The sequence below is a fragment of the Cupressus sempervirens genome, chromosome 8 (assembly GCF_028749045.1).
Source record: "Cupressus sempervirens isolate cs-2001-9-10 chromosome 8, ASM2874904v1, whole genome shotgun sequence".
NCBI lineage: Eukaryota > Viridiplantae > Streptophyta > Pinopsida > Cupressales > Cupressaceae > Cupressus > Cupressus sempervirens.
Genome location: NC_143125.1, coordinates 8,722,824 through 8,740,537, shown reverse-complemented (window position 1 = coordinate 8,740,537; position 17,714 = coordinate 8,722,824). Strand labels below are relative to the sequence as shown.

At 36.0% G+C, this 17,714-nt stretch overlaps 1 protein-coding gene across 1 annotated transcript in view; it reads right to left on the bottom strand.

The window, feature by feature from the left end:
* Window positions 1-774: 774 nt before the first annotated feature.
* LOC149541307 (RING/U-box superfamily protein) overlaps window positions 775-17,714 on the bottom strand; it is a 42,758-nt gene continuing 25,818 nt past the window's right edge. The window contains exons 3-7 of the mRNA XM_089796597.1: window positions 7,190-7,269; window positions 6,833-6,888; window positions 6,539-6,651; window positions 2,945-3,006; window positions 775-1,547 (exon numbers count right to left, since the gene is read on the bottom strand). Of these exons, the coding sequence (XP_089652723.1) occupies window positions 1,199-1,547; window positions 2,945-3,006; window positions 6,539-6,651; window positions 6,833-6,888; window positions 7,190-7,269 (660 nt within the window). The 3' untranslated portion in view covers window positions 775-1,198. The remainder of the gene's footprint in view (window positions 1,548-2,944; window positions 3,007-6,538; window positions 6,652-6,832; window positions 6,889-7,189; window positions 7,270-17,714) is intronic.

Here is a 17,714-nt window from a genome sequence, read left to right as displayed (position 1 = left end):
TATGTACGTATTAGTGAATATATGTTTTCGTTTTCAAAATTGTAGTGAAAAACGTGGTAAAGTGGGTTCCATAATTTGTGTTGAAAGCCATACCGTTTCTGTTTGTTTGCAATATCAATAATCTTCTTGTTGAATGTTTGCCAATTTGCCTCTGGTACCTGGTGGAATAAAAGAGACTGAAGGAAAAACTCACAAAATATCTTCTTACATGAAGAGAAGATTATATAAAAGGTCAAATCTATGAATCCAAAATGTTTAGTCTCTACAAATGTATTTGAAAAGCATCAGTATTAAATGTATTTGAAAAGCATGTAATCAAAATAATGTGATTTAACTCGGCTGCCATGTGGAGATTAAATTAATATTAAATTCCATATATTAAAAAAATTATAGGATGCGGATTGAAAGAAAATATTAAGTATACAAAATGTTTTATTTAAAAGCTACTTTAATAGATTTATGGATGTCAAATATTTTGAAACTTGATTTCCCTCCACATTTTATATATAGATAGTTTTAAAATAACGGTATGTTAGTTTTATGGGAACATCATTCTGATAAACCCAATTGGGCCTTCCTGATCTTCAAGCAATTAAGAACAGAAGAGACAACAGACAACAGCATTGCATCATTCCAAAAACTAAAGATGGTCATTCTCTTGTTCTGTGTTGAGCAGGTATCATCTGGTTGCAATAAGAGGTGAGCACCAAGGTTAACTACAAAAAGTGAATTATTCAAAATTTAAAAATTGGCCTATTCTTTTAGTACATGGCATCCTGTAATCATGTGCTAATTCAATATAAAGTATGATTAAAATGTGCTGCAATTTACATTATTCATTCATTGCTTGAGGATAAAATTATAAATCAAGTTTATATTGTACAAAAAAAAAGTCAAAATGACATTGAGAAGCTGAAGTATGCACCGTACATTTTCTTACAGAAATCTTTCACGGTGCAGTGGCAAAAGCTTTTCTACTTGCCTCAGCCAATCAGTCTGGAATTTTCCATAATACCAGAGAACAAACTTTATATTTGTGAAGCCATGTGTACTTTGAATTGAGGTAGAGCTTATTCTTAGTTCAACACTTAATTTTACCAGTTCTTAACTAGTGGATTTCCCCTTTGTAAAAACATATGCTTTCCTTATGGGCAAGTCCATATCGCACAATTTCTATAAATATTAATCCTCTCTACAATCAATCTTCATCAAGTAAATCGAAGAACTTTGTCCATGTGCCTTCTTCACTTTTACCACCCTTTACATTCAAAGTGTTCCGAGATGAAACAGAAGACTCAGATGCATCTTTACTGGAGAGATCTTTCCCTGAGGAGCAACTTGAAATATTACCAGTTGCAGATCTTCTCAAGACTTGCTCATCATATGTTGCAATATCTAATCCTGAAACAAGAAATGCTTCCAACTCATCTGCAAACCGAAGAGAGTTTTCAAATATGAAAGGACTTAGAGCATTAGAGACCAATGATTTCCATTGTGCACGCCCTGATTTCAATTCTGTGGTAGAATGTTTGTTTTCTGCATTTGTCCTGTGGTAAAGATAGACAAAAGGCTAAATTTTAGAGAGAACTCAAAATTATTTTAGAATGATCTATAGAAGATAGAGAGTAAAAGTGACTAGTGCATTTTGCATTACATCATATCATAGGTGAAAATAAATGCAAACTCAAATATACATAAGAGTTTATCCAATACAGCAAGACATGATTTGTAAATCAATTATCATAACCTTTTTTAAATCAAAATGTTAAAATTTTGTAAAGTTAATACCAAGGTTGCATGGGTACTCGTACCCACACCCCTGGTACTCGTACCCACGTACCCAAGTACCGGGTACATGTATCCCACGTACCGGGTACTCGGTGGAGAGCATCATAGCTAAGGACCTTGATTAAGATTCTGATTTTTTTTTTTTGGTTTTTTGTTTTTGTATTAGCTTGTTGCTTATCAAACTTAATTCAATACCAAATCAGTTTGAAACTTTGATACTCATTAACAATAAACTTTATCACTGTTCAAGTTAAAAGTTTATCATTTGCAATATGTCATTGTCATATGGTTTAGGATCTTCTTGTTCATGTTTGAAGTCTGCCTTCTTTGTTATGCATCTAAGCATTTATCATGTATTATTATTTCAAACATATAGCAAATCTGAAACTGAAAACAGTACATTACATTTGCAAACTTTATCACTGTTCTTGTTTTGAAAAACCATTGTCATGACTCATAAAATCAGATTTTTTATAAATATAAAAGTGTAATTTTTAAGTAAGTTTGACATACCCAAGTACCTCCGTCCCCAATAATGACAAATACTTTAAACATTCAGCAATAGCATATATATATATATTTGACTTATGGCTTATATTTTCAAATTTCTTGTTTTGAATGCTCAATGTCATGACTCATGACAAATATTTTGATTTTTATATTTTCTATAAAATATTAATTATATAGAAAAAATTAGGCTTACACACGTACCCCAGTCCCCTATTTTGAAAAATATGCGTACCCGTACCCGCTCCCGTACCCGTTCCCGTTCCCGTACCCACGTACCCATGCAACCTTGGTTAATACACATTTTGAAACATATGCATCTTCTTCAAAATTTCAGGATCTCCAAGTCCTATGCCCCTATTTCTTGAAGTCAATTTTCCATTGTACTTCTTAACAGTTAGATTAAATAATTGGAAATGAGAAGCTAAGCACAATGAAAAGTTAAAAACCCTTGCATCCAACGAAATCAAAGTGCAAATGGCTGCACTTTCACAAAAAAAATCAAGAAGTGCAATTTCACAACGGGAAGTTAAAGGCCCTTGCATCCAATGAAATCAAATCTATCTTCAGTAGTTTTTTGAATTAATACAGACAACCAACTACAAATACCATAAAAATTTCAACTATACAAAATTGACTTCTAGTGTACCTTATATGAAAAGATTCCAGAATTCCAAGTGTATGATGCATAACAATGTCCACGTCCTCTTCCTATGCAGATACCAGTTATTAGTATATTATGACAGATTCTTGAATAAAGAATGTAAATGTGGACAAAAAAATATATCTATTAGGAAGAACTGTAATATATCATTAGTAGTATTGTTACTATGCAACAGAAGAAATGTTGGAGTTTATCTCATTTCCTTTCAAATGGCATTTGGCACTTACCAAAGTTTTAAGTGATAACCAGTGCTACCTATACATAACTACAAAGTCTATCATGCTATGAAACTGAATATTTGATGAGTCGAAAATACTTTGAAGAATGGTGAATATTAGAAAAATTTATAAGAATCATAAAAAATTGTTCACAAATTCAAGTGCATTAAAATTATTATTTAAATTTGTCTTTAGAGTTTTTGATAGGGTTTCTTTAAATGCCCATCAGTAGTCAGAATGCAATATCAGTTTACCGGGGAGCAGAGGTTGTTATGTCAGTTTGCTGGTTTAGAAGGACATTCTTAACCAAGGTAGAGGTAGATCACTCCTGCAAAATTGATAGTCTGGTACTGATGACTCGGTTAAACAATAGTCCTCACCTCCAGATTTCACTAGCGCAACACCACCAGAAGCAGAAACGGCAATTTTCCTTTTTTTGTTATAATGTTTTCTCTTTTAAATTCATTTAAATTTTTTTAGAGCACTTGCTGAAAGTTTTGCAAATGGGATTGCAAGCTAATTGGGCTAAACCTTGGAGGAAAGTCCATTGTCAAGTGCTCTTAAATTGGAGTAGTATTGGGAAGGATGACCTCTAACAGAGGCTCAATGCTTCCCTTCTATAAGCATCACCTAGATGCAATGAGTGTTAAGTGCTCTATTCATTATCATGAGAGAAGGGTTCTTGTGAATCACTACTCATGAAACATGGGTTAATAAGCTTAACTCAAAAACTACATAGTTGAATCCTAATAGCAGTGTTACAGTTTGACTTGGTATGGAAAATACCTCCTACTTGTCAAATTTCAGTTTCACATCATAGTAAAAGATAATATCTTCTAAAATATATAATATATTATCAATATTAATTTATGAAATTTAATAAATTCAAATGTAAATATTGAAATTAAAAATTTATTTTACTATTAATTTTAAAGTATGTTGTACAATAACTATTTATATAATTAAAGTTAATAAAATATGTTTATTTTAATAAATTTAATTTATTTTATATATTATCCAAATCAAAATTATATGAGATGAATTTAATCATGATTTTTTTGTCATTTTTTCCCTAGACAAATTCTATTATTGTCCAAATTGAACTTGAACTTAACCTCATGACACAGCTTGTAGGCATTCAGCAAAAGACTATATTGGGAAGGACTGGGAAATCTATTTATTCATGAGCCTCGAATTGTGCTAACACTTCTAGTAGAATAACAATTCTCATTTCACATATTGATAAGCTGCCATAGGTTCATCCATCCCCTATTATGAGATTAGATGTTAAATGGGAGAATCTGGAGGAGGGATGGATCAAAAGTCAATTTTGACGAGGCATCCAAGAGCAACCTTGTACCATTGGGTGCATGATGCATGGCTCGTGACAAGAAGGAAACATCATTGCTTTCGAAGCACATAAATTGAGTGATGGAAACAATGACAATGTTCTGGCTAAAGTGGCCCTCCTAGCAATTGAATTAGCTAAGAAATAAATGTGGGCCACTTGCACCTCAAAGGAGATTCACAAATCATTATAAATGGCATCGCCAATGGGATAGCACAAGTGTGGAAATTTAAAAAAACAATATTCACATTATTAGTAGCAAAATTAAAAATACAATCATATTTTTTATGAGGGCAATCAAGTTTCTGACTCTCTTTCCTAGTGGGCATTGACTTTCCAAGCATGCAATCCCAACTTAGTTTTTGAGGATTAATGGGGGCTTCTTCAAATAGAGTAGTTGGTAAATTGACATGGTGGCATCCTAGCTATACACATTGAATGAAATTTACTCCTCAAGGTGATGGAGCATGTAAAGTTGTTTTATTGAACTTAGTCCAAAGTCAATTAATAAATTCCTTTCTACAATTTCTTGGGAGTTAGGTCTTTGGTAGTGTTGGGGTTTCTTTTGGGTGGCGGTGGAAGCAAACTTCAGCCTTTGCACCACCAAGCAGTTGATTGGCTTTCTGGGGGAGGGTCACAAAGGAGGGCATGAAGTATATCTTCCACACGGATGACCCTTTCTTTTGTATGCTAGTGAAGATCCCTTTGGGTGACGATTACTTGATGACAAATCACAAATACAAGATGAACATAGACGTAGCGCCCATGTTCTTTGTATGGAGTTTGAAGTTGGGTGAGCAAGAGGAATTCAAAGGTTGATGGCAGTTTGCATGAACAAAGAATGGTGTTGCAAGCTTGAGGATTTCCCCGCGGTAGTGGTTCTAGAAAAGGGGGTTGATGCCCCCGATTTCACCCCTCCACTTCAGCCTTTTCTTCTTTGGCAGGCCTCATCAAACAAGGAGGCTGGGCATGTGGAAGCAATGAATGGTTGGGGTTTTGTCGAAGAATATGTGAATGATTGGGAAAATGACACAGCAGGCACTCCCCTAGTTGGGGTTTTATTGAAGAATATGTGAATGATTGGGAAATGGCATTGAAAGTGGTCAGTCCCCTAGTGAAGTTTTGGAAAAGAAAGGTAAGTTCTCAGAAGAGGAATACTGGAACAGGAAGGAGCAGCAGGACACCAAACATCATAGAAAGACATGTTCTCTTCAAGCATTGTTGGGTCCTCATTGTTGAGCCTCTAGCTCTCTTTCCTTTTTTATTTATTACTTCCTGCTGCCTCTTTGAACAGTGAACATAAAGAGTGGCTGCAGTTTTTTGTAAAGGTGATGGATTTCAATTTTGTATAGTGTTGGTTGTTTAAAAATCCGGGAATGTACATCGGCTAGTAGTGTCTGGTGGAGTTTATTTTGGTCCTTTTTGATGCCGTGGACTACTCTACACAGTTCATTTCTGTCCACATTTAAGGGTTGTAAACTGAGTTTTGGAGGGTTGGATCTCATGGCAGATCTGTGGTTTGGCTACTTTTTGTAATAACTTATTATATAATATTAATAAAATACACCCATAATTTTACCAATCTAAAAAAATACTCATTTGTTGATCATATACAGCTAATATGCATAGTATTTATTTCTGACGAACTAACTATACAGCCATTTCATCCTCGTTTGATTCTATAAAATCATTTCACAAAAAAACACAGCTTGACATTTAGTACAAGTATAATGTAGAATCTTCATAACACATTTCCAATTTTTTAGTACCTTAGAGCTTTTTAGAGAATGATTAAAAGCATTGAAATAACAAAACAGCATTCGTGAGCAATCTACTTCACTTTCAAAACAGCATCATACTTTAGTCAAACCATACGTACTTTTCATAGTCCTATGTTGTTTAATTATTCTCTAAAGAAAAGTTTTGAGTGAACATATTTTGAACTCTTGGATAATTTTTCATTTATAGTGACATAACTATACTATAATCCTGCTGAAATGAATCAGAACATACTTGCATTAGAGATTGAAGTTCTCGACGTATCCAACACTGCAACCAACGGTTACTTTGCAAATTCCCATACTGATTCCAGCGCTCCAAGACATTCATGTCACCGCATGCAACATCTGAGATCCAAAGTATCAAATATGTTAGGATAGTACACCAACAAGGCTAACCTTGGAAGGAATTTTCATTTACTCAAATTACTAAAGCTGCCTGTTTGAAATGCTGGGTATTAAATGCTTAATATTGTACGTATATAAATGCAGTGTAACACAGGGATGCATCCCAGAAATGTAACACTACCTGGTGGTTCAGAATATATTTGTAATCTACGATAGTGTGCCTCTGACATGACAAATCTGAAAGAAATCATACAAGAATCAAAACAAGCTGTCAATATTTGCTAGATAAGAAGTCCAACTGAACAACAATTTTCTTGAAATACTGAATATTTGTGTTACACCCCAAATGAAAACCGAAACGAATGGTAACAAGCAAAGATCACTGGATCATTGAACATATTTTTTGTAAGACCAATGTCTGATTCAACTGTTTCTAATGTCGATTGCTGGTAAAATGTTACGCACTAAATACCAGCTAAATATTATTTATTAGCATTAAACCTTGCTAACAGACAAGTGTTGAGACAAAATTTTGAACCTCTTTTCAAGAAGCTTTGATATATAGTGGCGTTGAAATGTAGACCCAACAAAATTATGAATTATTGAAGAATTCTTCACCTGCAAAAGATGTCAATACATAAACATTAAGAACATGCCAGATTAAGACCTTATCTCAGTCTAATTATGCAGATCCATTGTGAAATAAAGCACAGCAAATTTATGAAATGCCAAAGTATTTTTCACTTGTAAAGATATCATAAAAGACGTACCACACAGAAAACCCTGCAGTCCATACATTTATGCAGATATATCACCAAATGAAACAATTTATGGTTCCCCAAATGGTGACAGGGAATGTTTCCAACAAACAGACCAAAACATAAGGAAGGAAGACAACCCAAGTCATCATGACAACAACCAAATAAATCTAAATGTCCATCCTAAGTTACTGGTTCAGGTTCAGGAAGGGATTCAGATACAAGAACCTGGCTCATGGATTCATGATTTTTTCCCATTACAGATCATATATATATAGTAACACTGCCCTAGGGGACGGCGGACGACGGGATGGGGGGACAGGCTTCCAGGCAGTGGGGGCAGAGGGTCCTCAATTTGGGGATGGCAGGGGGATGAGGGGTAGAGGGGGATGTATATACTATATACTATACATGCAGTGCTTATGCTAGTTATGAAAATATTATAACAGTATAAGACATAAAGATGTAAAATACTTATTTACTAAAATTTAAATACTTGAACATTGCATTGACCATCGAACAATAAATATTAAAATTTTGAGTACTCGAATCAGCAAATGGAAGATTTATAACTTCTATTATATAAATATTAAATAATAATAGTCATAAATATTAAAAGTCTGAGTATTTCATCATAAAGATGATTACATTGAGCAGCATGATATGAAATTCAATACGACCAATAGAATATTAGAAAAACATTTTTTTTTTTTAAAACAAACTTTTGCTTTTGGTTGGACAAGGGGATGCCCAGCTGTCCCATTGAAGGATCAAGGGACTTGTTCACATCCCCCTATCCCCTCGGGGGACACCGGGACATCCCTCTGTCTCCCTAGGGGATGCCTGGACATCCCCCTATCTCCGCCAGAGTGGTGGTGGACTAGTGGTGCTGCTAGAGACACCGGAACAATGTCCCCTCATCCCTGTCTCAGAGATGTTGGGATTTTGGGCGGGGGGGGGGGGGGGGCGGGGGGGGGGGGGACGTGTCCTTGTGTTACACTGATATATATGCATTATATATACAAAAACATAAGAGAAATATACATAATTGTAAAACTAAATCATTTCATTGTATATAATGAATCTATGATGCTTGATCATTGATCTATGCTCACAATTCTAAAGAAAATCATCACGTTGAATTATTGAGTCACAAAATGATAATTCAAAATATAGTTCATTAAAGTTTGAAACATGATTCAATGTTCATGAATTGTGTAAGTGTTCATCATTGATCAGTCATCAAATAGATTATTTTATTAATAACTAAGTGAACGTACAAATGGAATTACAAAAGAATATCAACATCCTGAAAATTAATGGTTACAAAAATGAAACTATGCTTGGTCCAACTTGCATTTTGAAGAAAGCAAATTCTGCTTGTGCTTCAACTTGAAAAATATAGAAGCAAATTATGTTGAAAAGCTAGATGGGCAAAAAATGTCAGCATTCTAAATTATATAAGAGCAACATAAATGATGAAAGATCCATTAATACTGACAAAAAAATGGAAGAAGAATCTCTTTCCAGCTAAATTCTCTTTTCTTGAACAAGTATTATTAGACCATCCAGCTTGGCACTTGTTCACATACTCCATATCCTAAAACAAAAAACAAGAATACTGTAAATTGCTTCTCCTTCAGCGATGGGTCCTTGGGGGTCCATGTGGGATTCGCTCGAGTCCATGCAAGATCCCCCTAGGTCCATGCTGGACTCGCCCAAGGTTTGTGTTTGTGCCTATGGGTCTACGTGGGGTCCATGTTTGGATCTGTGGGTCTGTTCAGATCCAGATGGACCCTACGCGAATCCAGCACGGGATCTAGATGAACCCACAGGTTTGAACATGGACCCTAGGCGAGTTCAGCATGAACTGGTCCATGAATCCGAACACGGACCCAATTGGAAGGTCCAAGGTGCAAATCGGGTAACATAATGTCCATCTAGAAAGCAAACTAAAATTTTATAGAGTGAGCGTCTAAACTAAAATGCATGCGAATATCAACTTCCCATTGTGGAACTCATAAGATATAACTCTCACAATAGCTAACCTACACAAATAACAGGAAAAGGGAGTATAAATTGTCCCCACAATACTCTCGAGTGTCAACTGTGCCCCAAAATAATCATAATATGCTTTCTTGTGTACTTTGAGAAAAAAAAGTGTTTAATTATACTGAAATCTTTCCTAAGTAATACACTTTAATCTTTGTCTTCCAAAAGTCTCTGTAATGTGCCTCCTTGAATTGTTTCAGAAAGACAAGTGTTTCCATATTAATTCAAACTATGTGCAAGCACTGCAATAGTTGTCAGGAGATGTGTGTTGGGGTACAAGTGTGTTGTTTTAAATGCTCCTAAACAACAATCTTATTTATAGATATTAAATATAGCCATCGGCAGATGAAGCTACAGCAGTGGGGACAAATCTCCTCATCCTTACACTAGAATTTCCAGGTGATTATGGTACATAGTTTAAGAGAATATTCAATTTTCTGAAAACTTGATGAATTATATTAAAATGAACATTTAATTTGTATCAACCATATAAATAGTAACCATGTATGCCACAATATATTAAGTGCCATCAAGCATAATTCGCGGATTTCATTTTTAAGGGGAAATCAAAATTATCTTCTCATCGGATCCACTGAAACCAGTGACCATATCATAATTGGCACTTGTATCAGCCATATTTGTTTATAGTGGGAATAGGCAAGCATGTTAAAAAATAAATCATGTCCATCTATTATAAGAATTAAGGTAGTATTACGATAATAGATAAGCTTCTATTATTAGTTAATGGTAATCTATTTGTAATCTATTGTAAACATAAGAATGTTTTTAATATTTAGTTAGATAATTGTTAGTTTTCTCTTAGCTAGAATAGAAAATTTCTATTCTTTACAATCGTTTCCAAAGAAACATTGTTTCACTCTTTTACCAATTACTTCGTAATATGGTATCAAAGCATGGTTGAATTTTTTTCGAAAATAATTTCTTAATTGAAATTTTCGAATCTTTATTTTCGAAATTATTCCTCAAACCTGCTTCAAAAATACCTAGGTTTTGACTAGGCTTTTCAAAAAAACATGGGTCTAAAAAATTCCATTTGTTTTTTAGATAAAAAATGGACAAAGTTCTTCTGCAACTCGTGATTTTTTCCACTGGATATTCGCATTTTTTGGTTTGCAAATCCCTGACAACATATTTCTTTTTGGGTTTTTAGAGCTCTCTTCTGAGTCACCCTTCAAATTTTCTAGGTCTTCCATTCTTTTGCCTCGAAGAATGTGGCTTCATAGATACTCACACTTTTTCATTGGAACACGTGCTATGGCATCTTTAACAAATATTCTACTTGAGAGCAACTCAAAATTCAATGGTTGAAATTATGGCACTTGGAAGTAGCTGATCGTGGCAATTTTTGAGTATCAGAATACCGATCAGATTGTTTTGGGTGTTACATAGTATTTGACTGCCCTTGGCACTGATCAAGATTCATGGGATCTAAATAATCAAGAGGTAGTGATGCTTCTCAGATTATCCATAGCTGATCATCAGCTCTCTTAGATTCCATCCGGCAAGACAGCTGTCAAGATATGGGCACATCTCAAAGGTCTTCATGAGATTTCTGACAAAAGAAGAGCTTTCTTCTTGAAGAACACTTTGTTTTCTATTATCATGGATAAGCGAACCTTGGTCCAGGCTCACCTGAATAGGATTCAGGAAATCCGTGATTAGTTGCTTGCCACCAATCGCAAGATGGAAGAAGAGGACATTGTGGTTATCACTCTTCAAAGTTTACCAAAGTCCTACGAGCATTTTATCGAGACTCTCAACATTGTGTCTTTTGCTGTTGATCTAAAGTTCACTGATCTCTGTACACTTTTGCTTTAGCAAGATCGGTGGAAACAACAGTTCGGTAGCAGTTCCAGCTCCACCTCCATAGAGCAAGCCTTTGTTGGTAAATCCTTTCAGAAGGATAAAAGCAAGTCTTAGCAGTCTTCTCGACAGAAGTCCTCTGCTCCAACTTTAGAAGGGTCCCAAAAGAACATTCAATGCAACTGTTGCCACAAGTTTGGTTATATGAAGGTTGAATGTCAAAAACACGTAGCTGCCCAATCTAAGCAATCAAGTTTGCAACTTAAAGCGAACTGTGCAAAGCACACTGAGCAAACAAAATTTGCCTTTTACACCTTCATGGCTAAAAGATCTATAGATCATGCGAAGTCGTGTGCCTAGTACATTGATTCAGGTGCCTCTCATCATTTTACCCACCATAGAGACTGGTTCACTAACTACCAACCTTATTCAAATTTTGTTATTTTTAGTGGTGGAGAAGAATACACTGTTGTCAGTAAAAACAATATTCAGATTCAGTCTACTGGGAGGAATCTCATTTTCCTCGATGTGTACTACGTTCCAAGGATGGAACTAAATCTACTCTTAGTCAGTCAGCTACTACAACATTCTCCACACTTGGATGTCACCTTCAGTTCACATCAATGTACCATCACTGATCAAGCAACTCAATCAATTGTTGTAGTGGGTCTTGAGGATCATGGTCTTTTCTGACTTATTGATTCTGGTGATTCTTGAGACTTAGCTATGGTTGCTCGATGGTCTTGTGTTAGCACACTTTGGCATCATCAATGTGGGCACTTAAATGTGCATTTTCTCTCTCAGCTTGCTCGGGAAGAGCTTGTCCTTAGTTTGCCAGAGATTCAAACTCAACAACTTGGAGTTTGTGATGCATGCCAGGCTAAGAAGCAACATCGCATACCTTTCACCAGTGGCGATTCATGGTGAGCTTCTCAAGTACTTCAGCTTGTTCATGCAGATATTTGCAACCCTATGGCCACTCCTTCTGTTGCTTGTTGATGACTTTAGTAGAAAAATGTGGGTGTATTTTCTTAAAAAGAAATCAGATGCATTTCTTGTATTTCAGAAGTTTGAACCTATAGTTGAAAAAGAGTTTGGGAAATCTATTATTACTCTTAGATCAGAGAGTGGGTGGGAATTTCATTCTAATGAATTCTCTAGCTTCTTGGATACTCATGGCATCAAACGCCAATTAACCACACCCCACACACCACACCAGATGAATGTAGTTCAACGTCAAAATAAAACAATCACCGAGATGGCTCAATCTATGCTCGAACACAGATATGTTCTGAAGAAGTTCTGGGCAGAAGCATTCAACACTTGTAGTTTATCTTTTGAACCAGTCACCCACAATAGCGGTCAAAGGTAAGATTCTAGAAGAGGCCTAGTCAAGTCAAAGCCCAAAATCAGTCCCCTGAAGGTTTTTGGCTCTCTTGCTTTTGTTTGGATCCTTGATGTGTCATGCACCATGTTGGATGACAAGAGTTTTAAACTCATGCTTGTTGGATACAGTAGTCTTCACAAAGCCTACCGCTTGATCGACATTGAGACATTGCATCTCTTGTACAGTCAGGATGTAGTCTTTGATAAACGAGGACCATTCATGCCTGTTTCTCCTATTCCTAATCCAACAGACCAACCTATGAAGGCTCATGATTTGGGAGTTAGGCTTCTATTAGCTCCACCTAATGGAAGGGCTCCAGTAGCTCCAGTTATACCAGTGATCCCTATATAGACACCTCCAGCTTCTCCTGCAGGATCATCCAAATTTGTAGATGTTTCACCTGAGTTTGATTCCAATTCTTCTAATGGGGAACCTCATCACCAAGCATCTCCTAATGCTAATGTGGTTGTTCTCCTCTCTGGCCTAAGTGGTGAGCTCAGACACTTGTTGATCTTCGTGATGATGAGCTCGTTGATGGGACAATTGCTCAGAAAAAGAGCAAACCTATAGAGTCTGTTAACTTTGCTCTCATGGCCAACATTCATAGTGTGTTTGAACCTCAAACATATTCCGAGCCTAAAGGAATTCCAAAGTGAGAATAGGCCATGACATCTAAACACCAAAGCTTGTTGAAGAATAACACCTGGGTCCTTTCTAATCTTCCACCAGGGAAGAAAGCCATTGGCTGCAAATGGGTTTACAATATCAAATACAAATTTGATGGAACTTTGGATAAGCACAAAGCTCATTTAGTTGTGAAAGGCTTTTCTCAGCATCAGGGCATTGATTATGAGGAGACCTTTGCTCCTATTACAAAGATGAGCACAATCAGATTAGTCCTAGTCATGGCAGCACAGTTTGGCTGGAAGGTCCATCAGATGGATGTCAAGAGTGCTTTCCTGAACAATGATCTCCATGAAGAGGTCTACATGATGCAACCTTTTGGTTTCAAGGTTGTTGGTAAAGACCATCAGGTTATTAGATTGGTGAAAGCTCTCTATGGCTCAAAGCAAGCCCCTAGGGCATGGTACATAAGAATTGATAAGTACCTCTGTGATTAAGGCTTCCAGAGGAGTTCTTCATACTCAAATTTGTATATCAAGACTACTAACAATGACATCATCTTTTTGGTTATTTATGTGGATGATTTGATCATCACTGGTAGTTCGACATCTTTGATTTAGGGAATCAATCAAAATTTATATTGGTCTTTTGATATGACGGATCTTGGACTCATGCATTATTGCCTAGGTGTTGAGGTTTGGCAATAGTCTTCTCATATATTCATCTCTCAGTCCAAATATGCCAAGGTTCTATTAGAAAAATCCTGTATGTAGGATTGCAAGCCTGTATCTACACCCATGGAGAAAGGTCTCAAGTTATCAACCAAGTTTGATTCTCCTTTTGTTGATGATACTACAAATAGGCAACTAGTAAGGTAATCTCATCTATCTCTCTGCTACTAGGCCTGATATCAGCTTCACAATCAACAACATCTCACGCTTTATGACAGCTCTCAAGGCTGATGATTGTATGGCAGCAAAGTGTGTGCTTCGTTATGTGAAGGGCACTTCAGATTATGAACTTCTTTACTCTCAAAGTTCTAATCCTACACCTAGTGGGTTCAAAGATTCAGATTGGGCAGGCTCTATTGACGATAAAAAGTCAACTTCTGGATAAGTGTTCATTTTGGGATCCAGTGTAGTCACATGGACCAGTAAGAAGCAACAGGTAGTTTCTCTCTCCTCCACAAAGGACAAATACAAAGGGACTGTTAAGGAAGGATGTGAAGTTGTTTCGCTTTGTCAAATGCCTGAGGATATGCAAATGTCACTAGCAGGACCAACTACTCTGTTTGTTGATAACGAAGGCATTATCAAGTTAGCAAGAAATCCAATCTTCCATGAATGAACTAAGCATGTGGATGTTCGTTGTTACTACATACGATGACTAGTTAAAAACGAGACCATAGATTTGCAATATGTTCCTACCACAGATCAAACTGCAGACATTCTCACCAAGACTCTTGGTCCTGATAAGTTTGTCAAATTCAGAGGACGGCTTGGTATTGTGGATAAACTAACCATTAAGGGAGAGTATTATGATAATAGATAAGTGTATGTTATTAGTTAATGGTAATCTATTTGTAATCTATTGTAACTATTAGAATGTTTCTATTATTTAGTTAGTTGTAGATAATTGTTAGTTTTCTCTTAGCTAGAATAGAAGGTTTTTATTCTTTACAATTGTTTCCTAAGGAAACATTGTTCCATTCTTTCGTATATATTGACCTCTCCGTCTCTGTTAATAACAAGTAAGTATTTTACCAATTACTTCGTAATAGGTAGTAGACATGGAAGTTCAAGGGGAAAGAAAGGGCTCACTCTTAACCTTCAATTGAATCAAATCTCCCTTTGGAGTGTAAGTAATCAAGATGCATACAAATCCAAATGGGAAACATTTAGCTCGTCCAAAATACTAAAAAACAATATTTGAGTAAGAAAAACGCATGGTGACTAACGATAGGGGTGGATCCCTTTGAAACCAAATCAAGGACAAGAATTTAGAGAGCAAACACCATATTACATAATTAAAAAAGTTCTGTTCACTCACTAAGAGACAGAAAAGAGGAATTTAACCAGATCCAAATATCAGGAAGACAAATACTTAAAGTCATTAGTATAAAGGTGGGTGTGTCCAAGTGTAATGTCTAAGTACCTTTTAGGTCACTTACTTCTCATCTTTCCAGAAGTGCTCTACTTTCTTTGATTTATGGGTTTTCCCCTTGCATTACCTTTACCCACCATCTAAGCGGGTTTCCTATTTTTCCGGTGCACGCAGGGTCTAGGTGATTTAGGCATGGTTGGGGTGTGTTCTGGCGTCCTCCCGATGAAAAGTTTGTTTTCCGCACTTCATAATCTGCTATCTTGCCCTAACATTCCATGTCCCACAGATTCCAAGCTTTTGAGCTGATTTTCCCCTTGAACAAACTATATTGAGTGCGAATCCGAAGGATGAAGCCCTAACAGTGATTAACAAGGTAAGAATATGATTATGTCGTGCTAGAAAGGATTACTAAGCTGTGGATCAAAGCCAAAATGAATCCCATTCAAATTTGTGGAGATAAGATCAAGTGCTACGAAGGAACACGAGTATATGGGTTTTCTGCTGCATACTCATGGAAGTGAAGTTGTTTAGTTTTGCTTCCAAAGCTGTATAAACTTGAGCCAAATCTCAGTCCCAATGATCAAATAGTGTGAACACGATATTGAATGAATCATTTAGGGCTCATAACTAGTAAGGCATACTCGAGATCTAGCTCCAAGGCCATCAAATCAAGGTGAAAGAATAAAGTGGTGTTTGATGTGCCCCAATCCAAGAAATGTTGTTGAGAAAGGGGTTTTCCATTCCAAGGCAATGAAAAAGGCCACTTCTCCAGAGGCTTTGAAAATAGAAAGGCAAGTTACTCTAAAGTACGAATATTCCTTGGAGATGCTTGAAAGATACTTCTAGAGAAGTCAGTAGTGGGAATGTGACCCCTATATAAAGGAGATGTAGTGTTAAAAGCTTTAGGTGAAAAGTGAAAGAACAAAGTGCGCAAGCTAGCAAAAGGATTACTCCCCGTGTTGCAATCCCGAATAGAAGGAAAATAGGAATGCAGAAAAGCTAAGTGTTTCTCTCTCTCCCGCATATGTTAATATTATGAAGTATATCTGCATTCCAAATTATGAAGCAAAATAAGGCACTTCCTGTAAAGCTAAAGCATCTGTGTTGTTAAGTGATTCATAGTCATATCACTTTAAGTAAAGTAATACAGCTTTCAGGAATTTGGTAGCTTGCATGCAAATGAACGGAAAGTTTAAATAGCTGTTACTCATGGAATTAAATGCAAATCCTGCCGAGATAATCATTGGCTGAACATAATTTCGTTCGTGTGGCGCCAATGTTCTAATTCCTAAAAGCTATTTCATCGACATTGCCTACAATTGGTTTCTTCAAGTATATTTAAATGGTTGTTTATCGAGAACTATCTCTTGTGCAATCATAGTGAATGTCAATCATAGCTGCTGGTTACGATAAGTTAATTGGCCTTGAGAGTGGGTTAAAAGAGCTTATAGAGACATCCTTCAAATTCTACAATTTGGGTGATCCTTGTAGAAGACTTAATTCTCAACCCATTCACCCAATTATTCAGAAACTTAAAGAGAGTAGATTGATTGAACTGGTCCGGTTTCCAATGGCAGTTCATGCACTTGAGTTAGTGAAGGAATGCATCGAGAGATACAACCTGGAAACAAAGTAGTTTTTGTTTCTTGATCAATCTATTCTCATCTCAATCAACAAGGCGTTGATTCAATCCACATTTGGCATTCTTGTGAAAGAGTAGTATTGTGATGTTGATTTCAGGTCTTCCGCATCCATGTTCAACGAGAAGACCCTCAGACAGGAAGACATGTAGAGGGCATGGTTCCAAACTGTGTTAATAAATAGATTTGTTCTTTCCAGTTCTAACTCACAAATGCCCTAATCTATGAACAAATTCCATTTACAACAGTTTGGAAAGTGATATCTTGAAGATTTACTTTCCTCTGAATTGTTAGGGACAGCTCCCTATTATGAATTTGCAATGAATTTTGTTTATTCCTAAATCTAAAATAGGGTATGTTCTTAACCAGAGAACAGGAGAGGGAAAACTAAGTCAAACCTATACAGAATTTAACTTGGGCAGAAATTAACGCTTGAGTTATTCAAATCTAATGAATTCACACATCTTATGAATTCATAACTCATATGCGTTGAGATTAATTGATCTATCTAGGAACTAATTAATGGAGAAGATTAAATTGAATGAAAAATCTAATGAATCTCTTTGAATTTAAAGTAACAATTCATATCACATTCAACTCACTGTATTAAAACAGGGGAAGTAAAAATCTATTTATTCCTCACTTCAATTCCTGTTAAAGAGAAACAAGCTAATA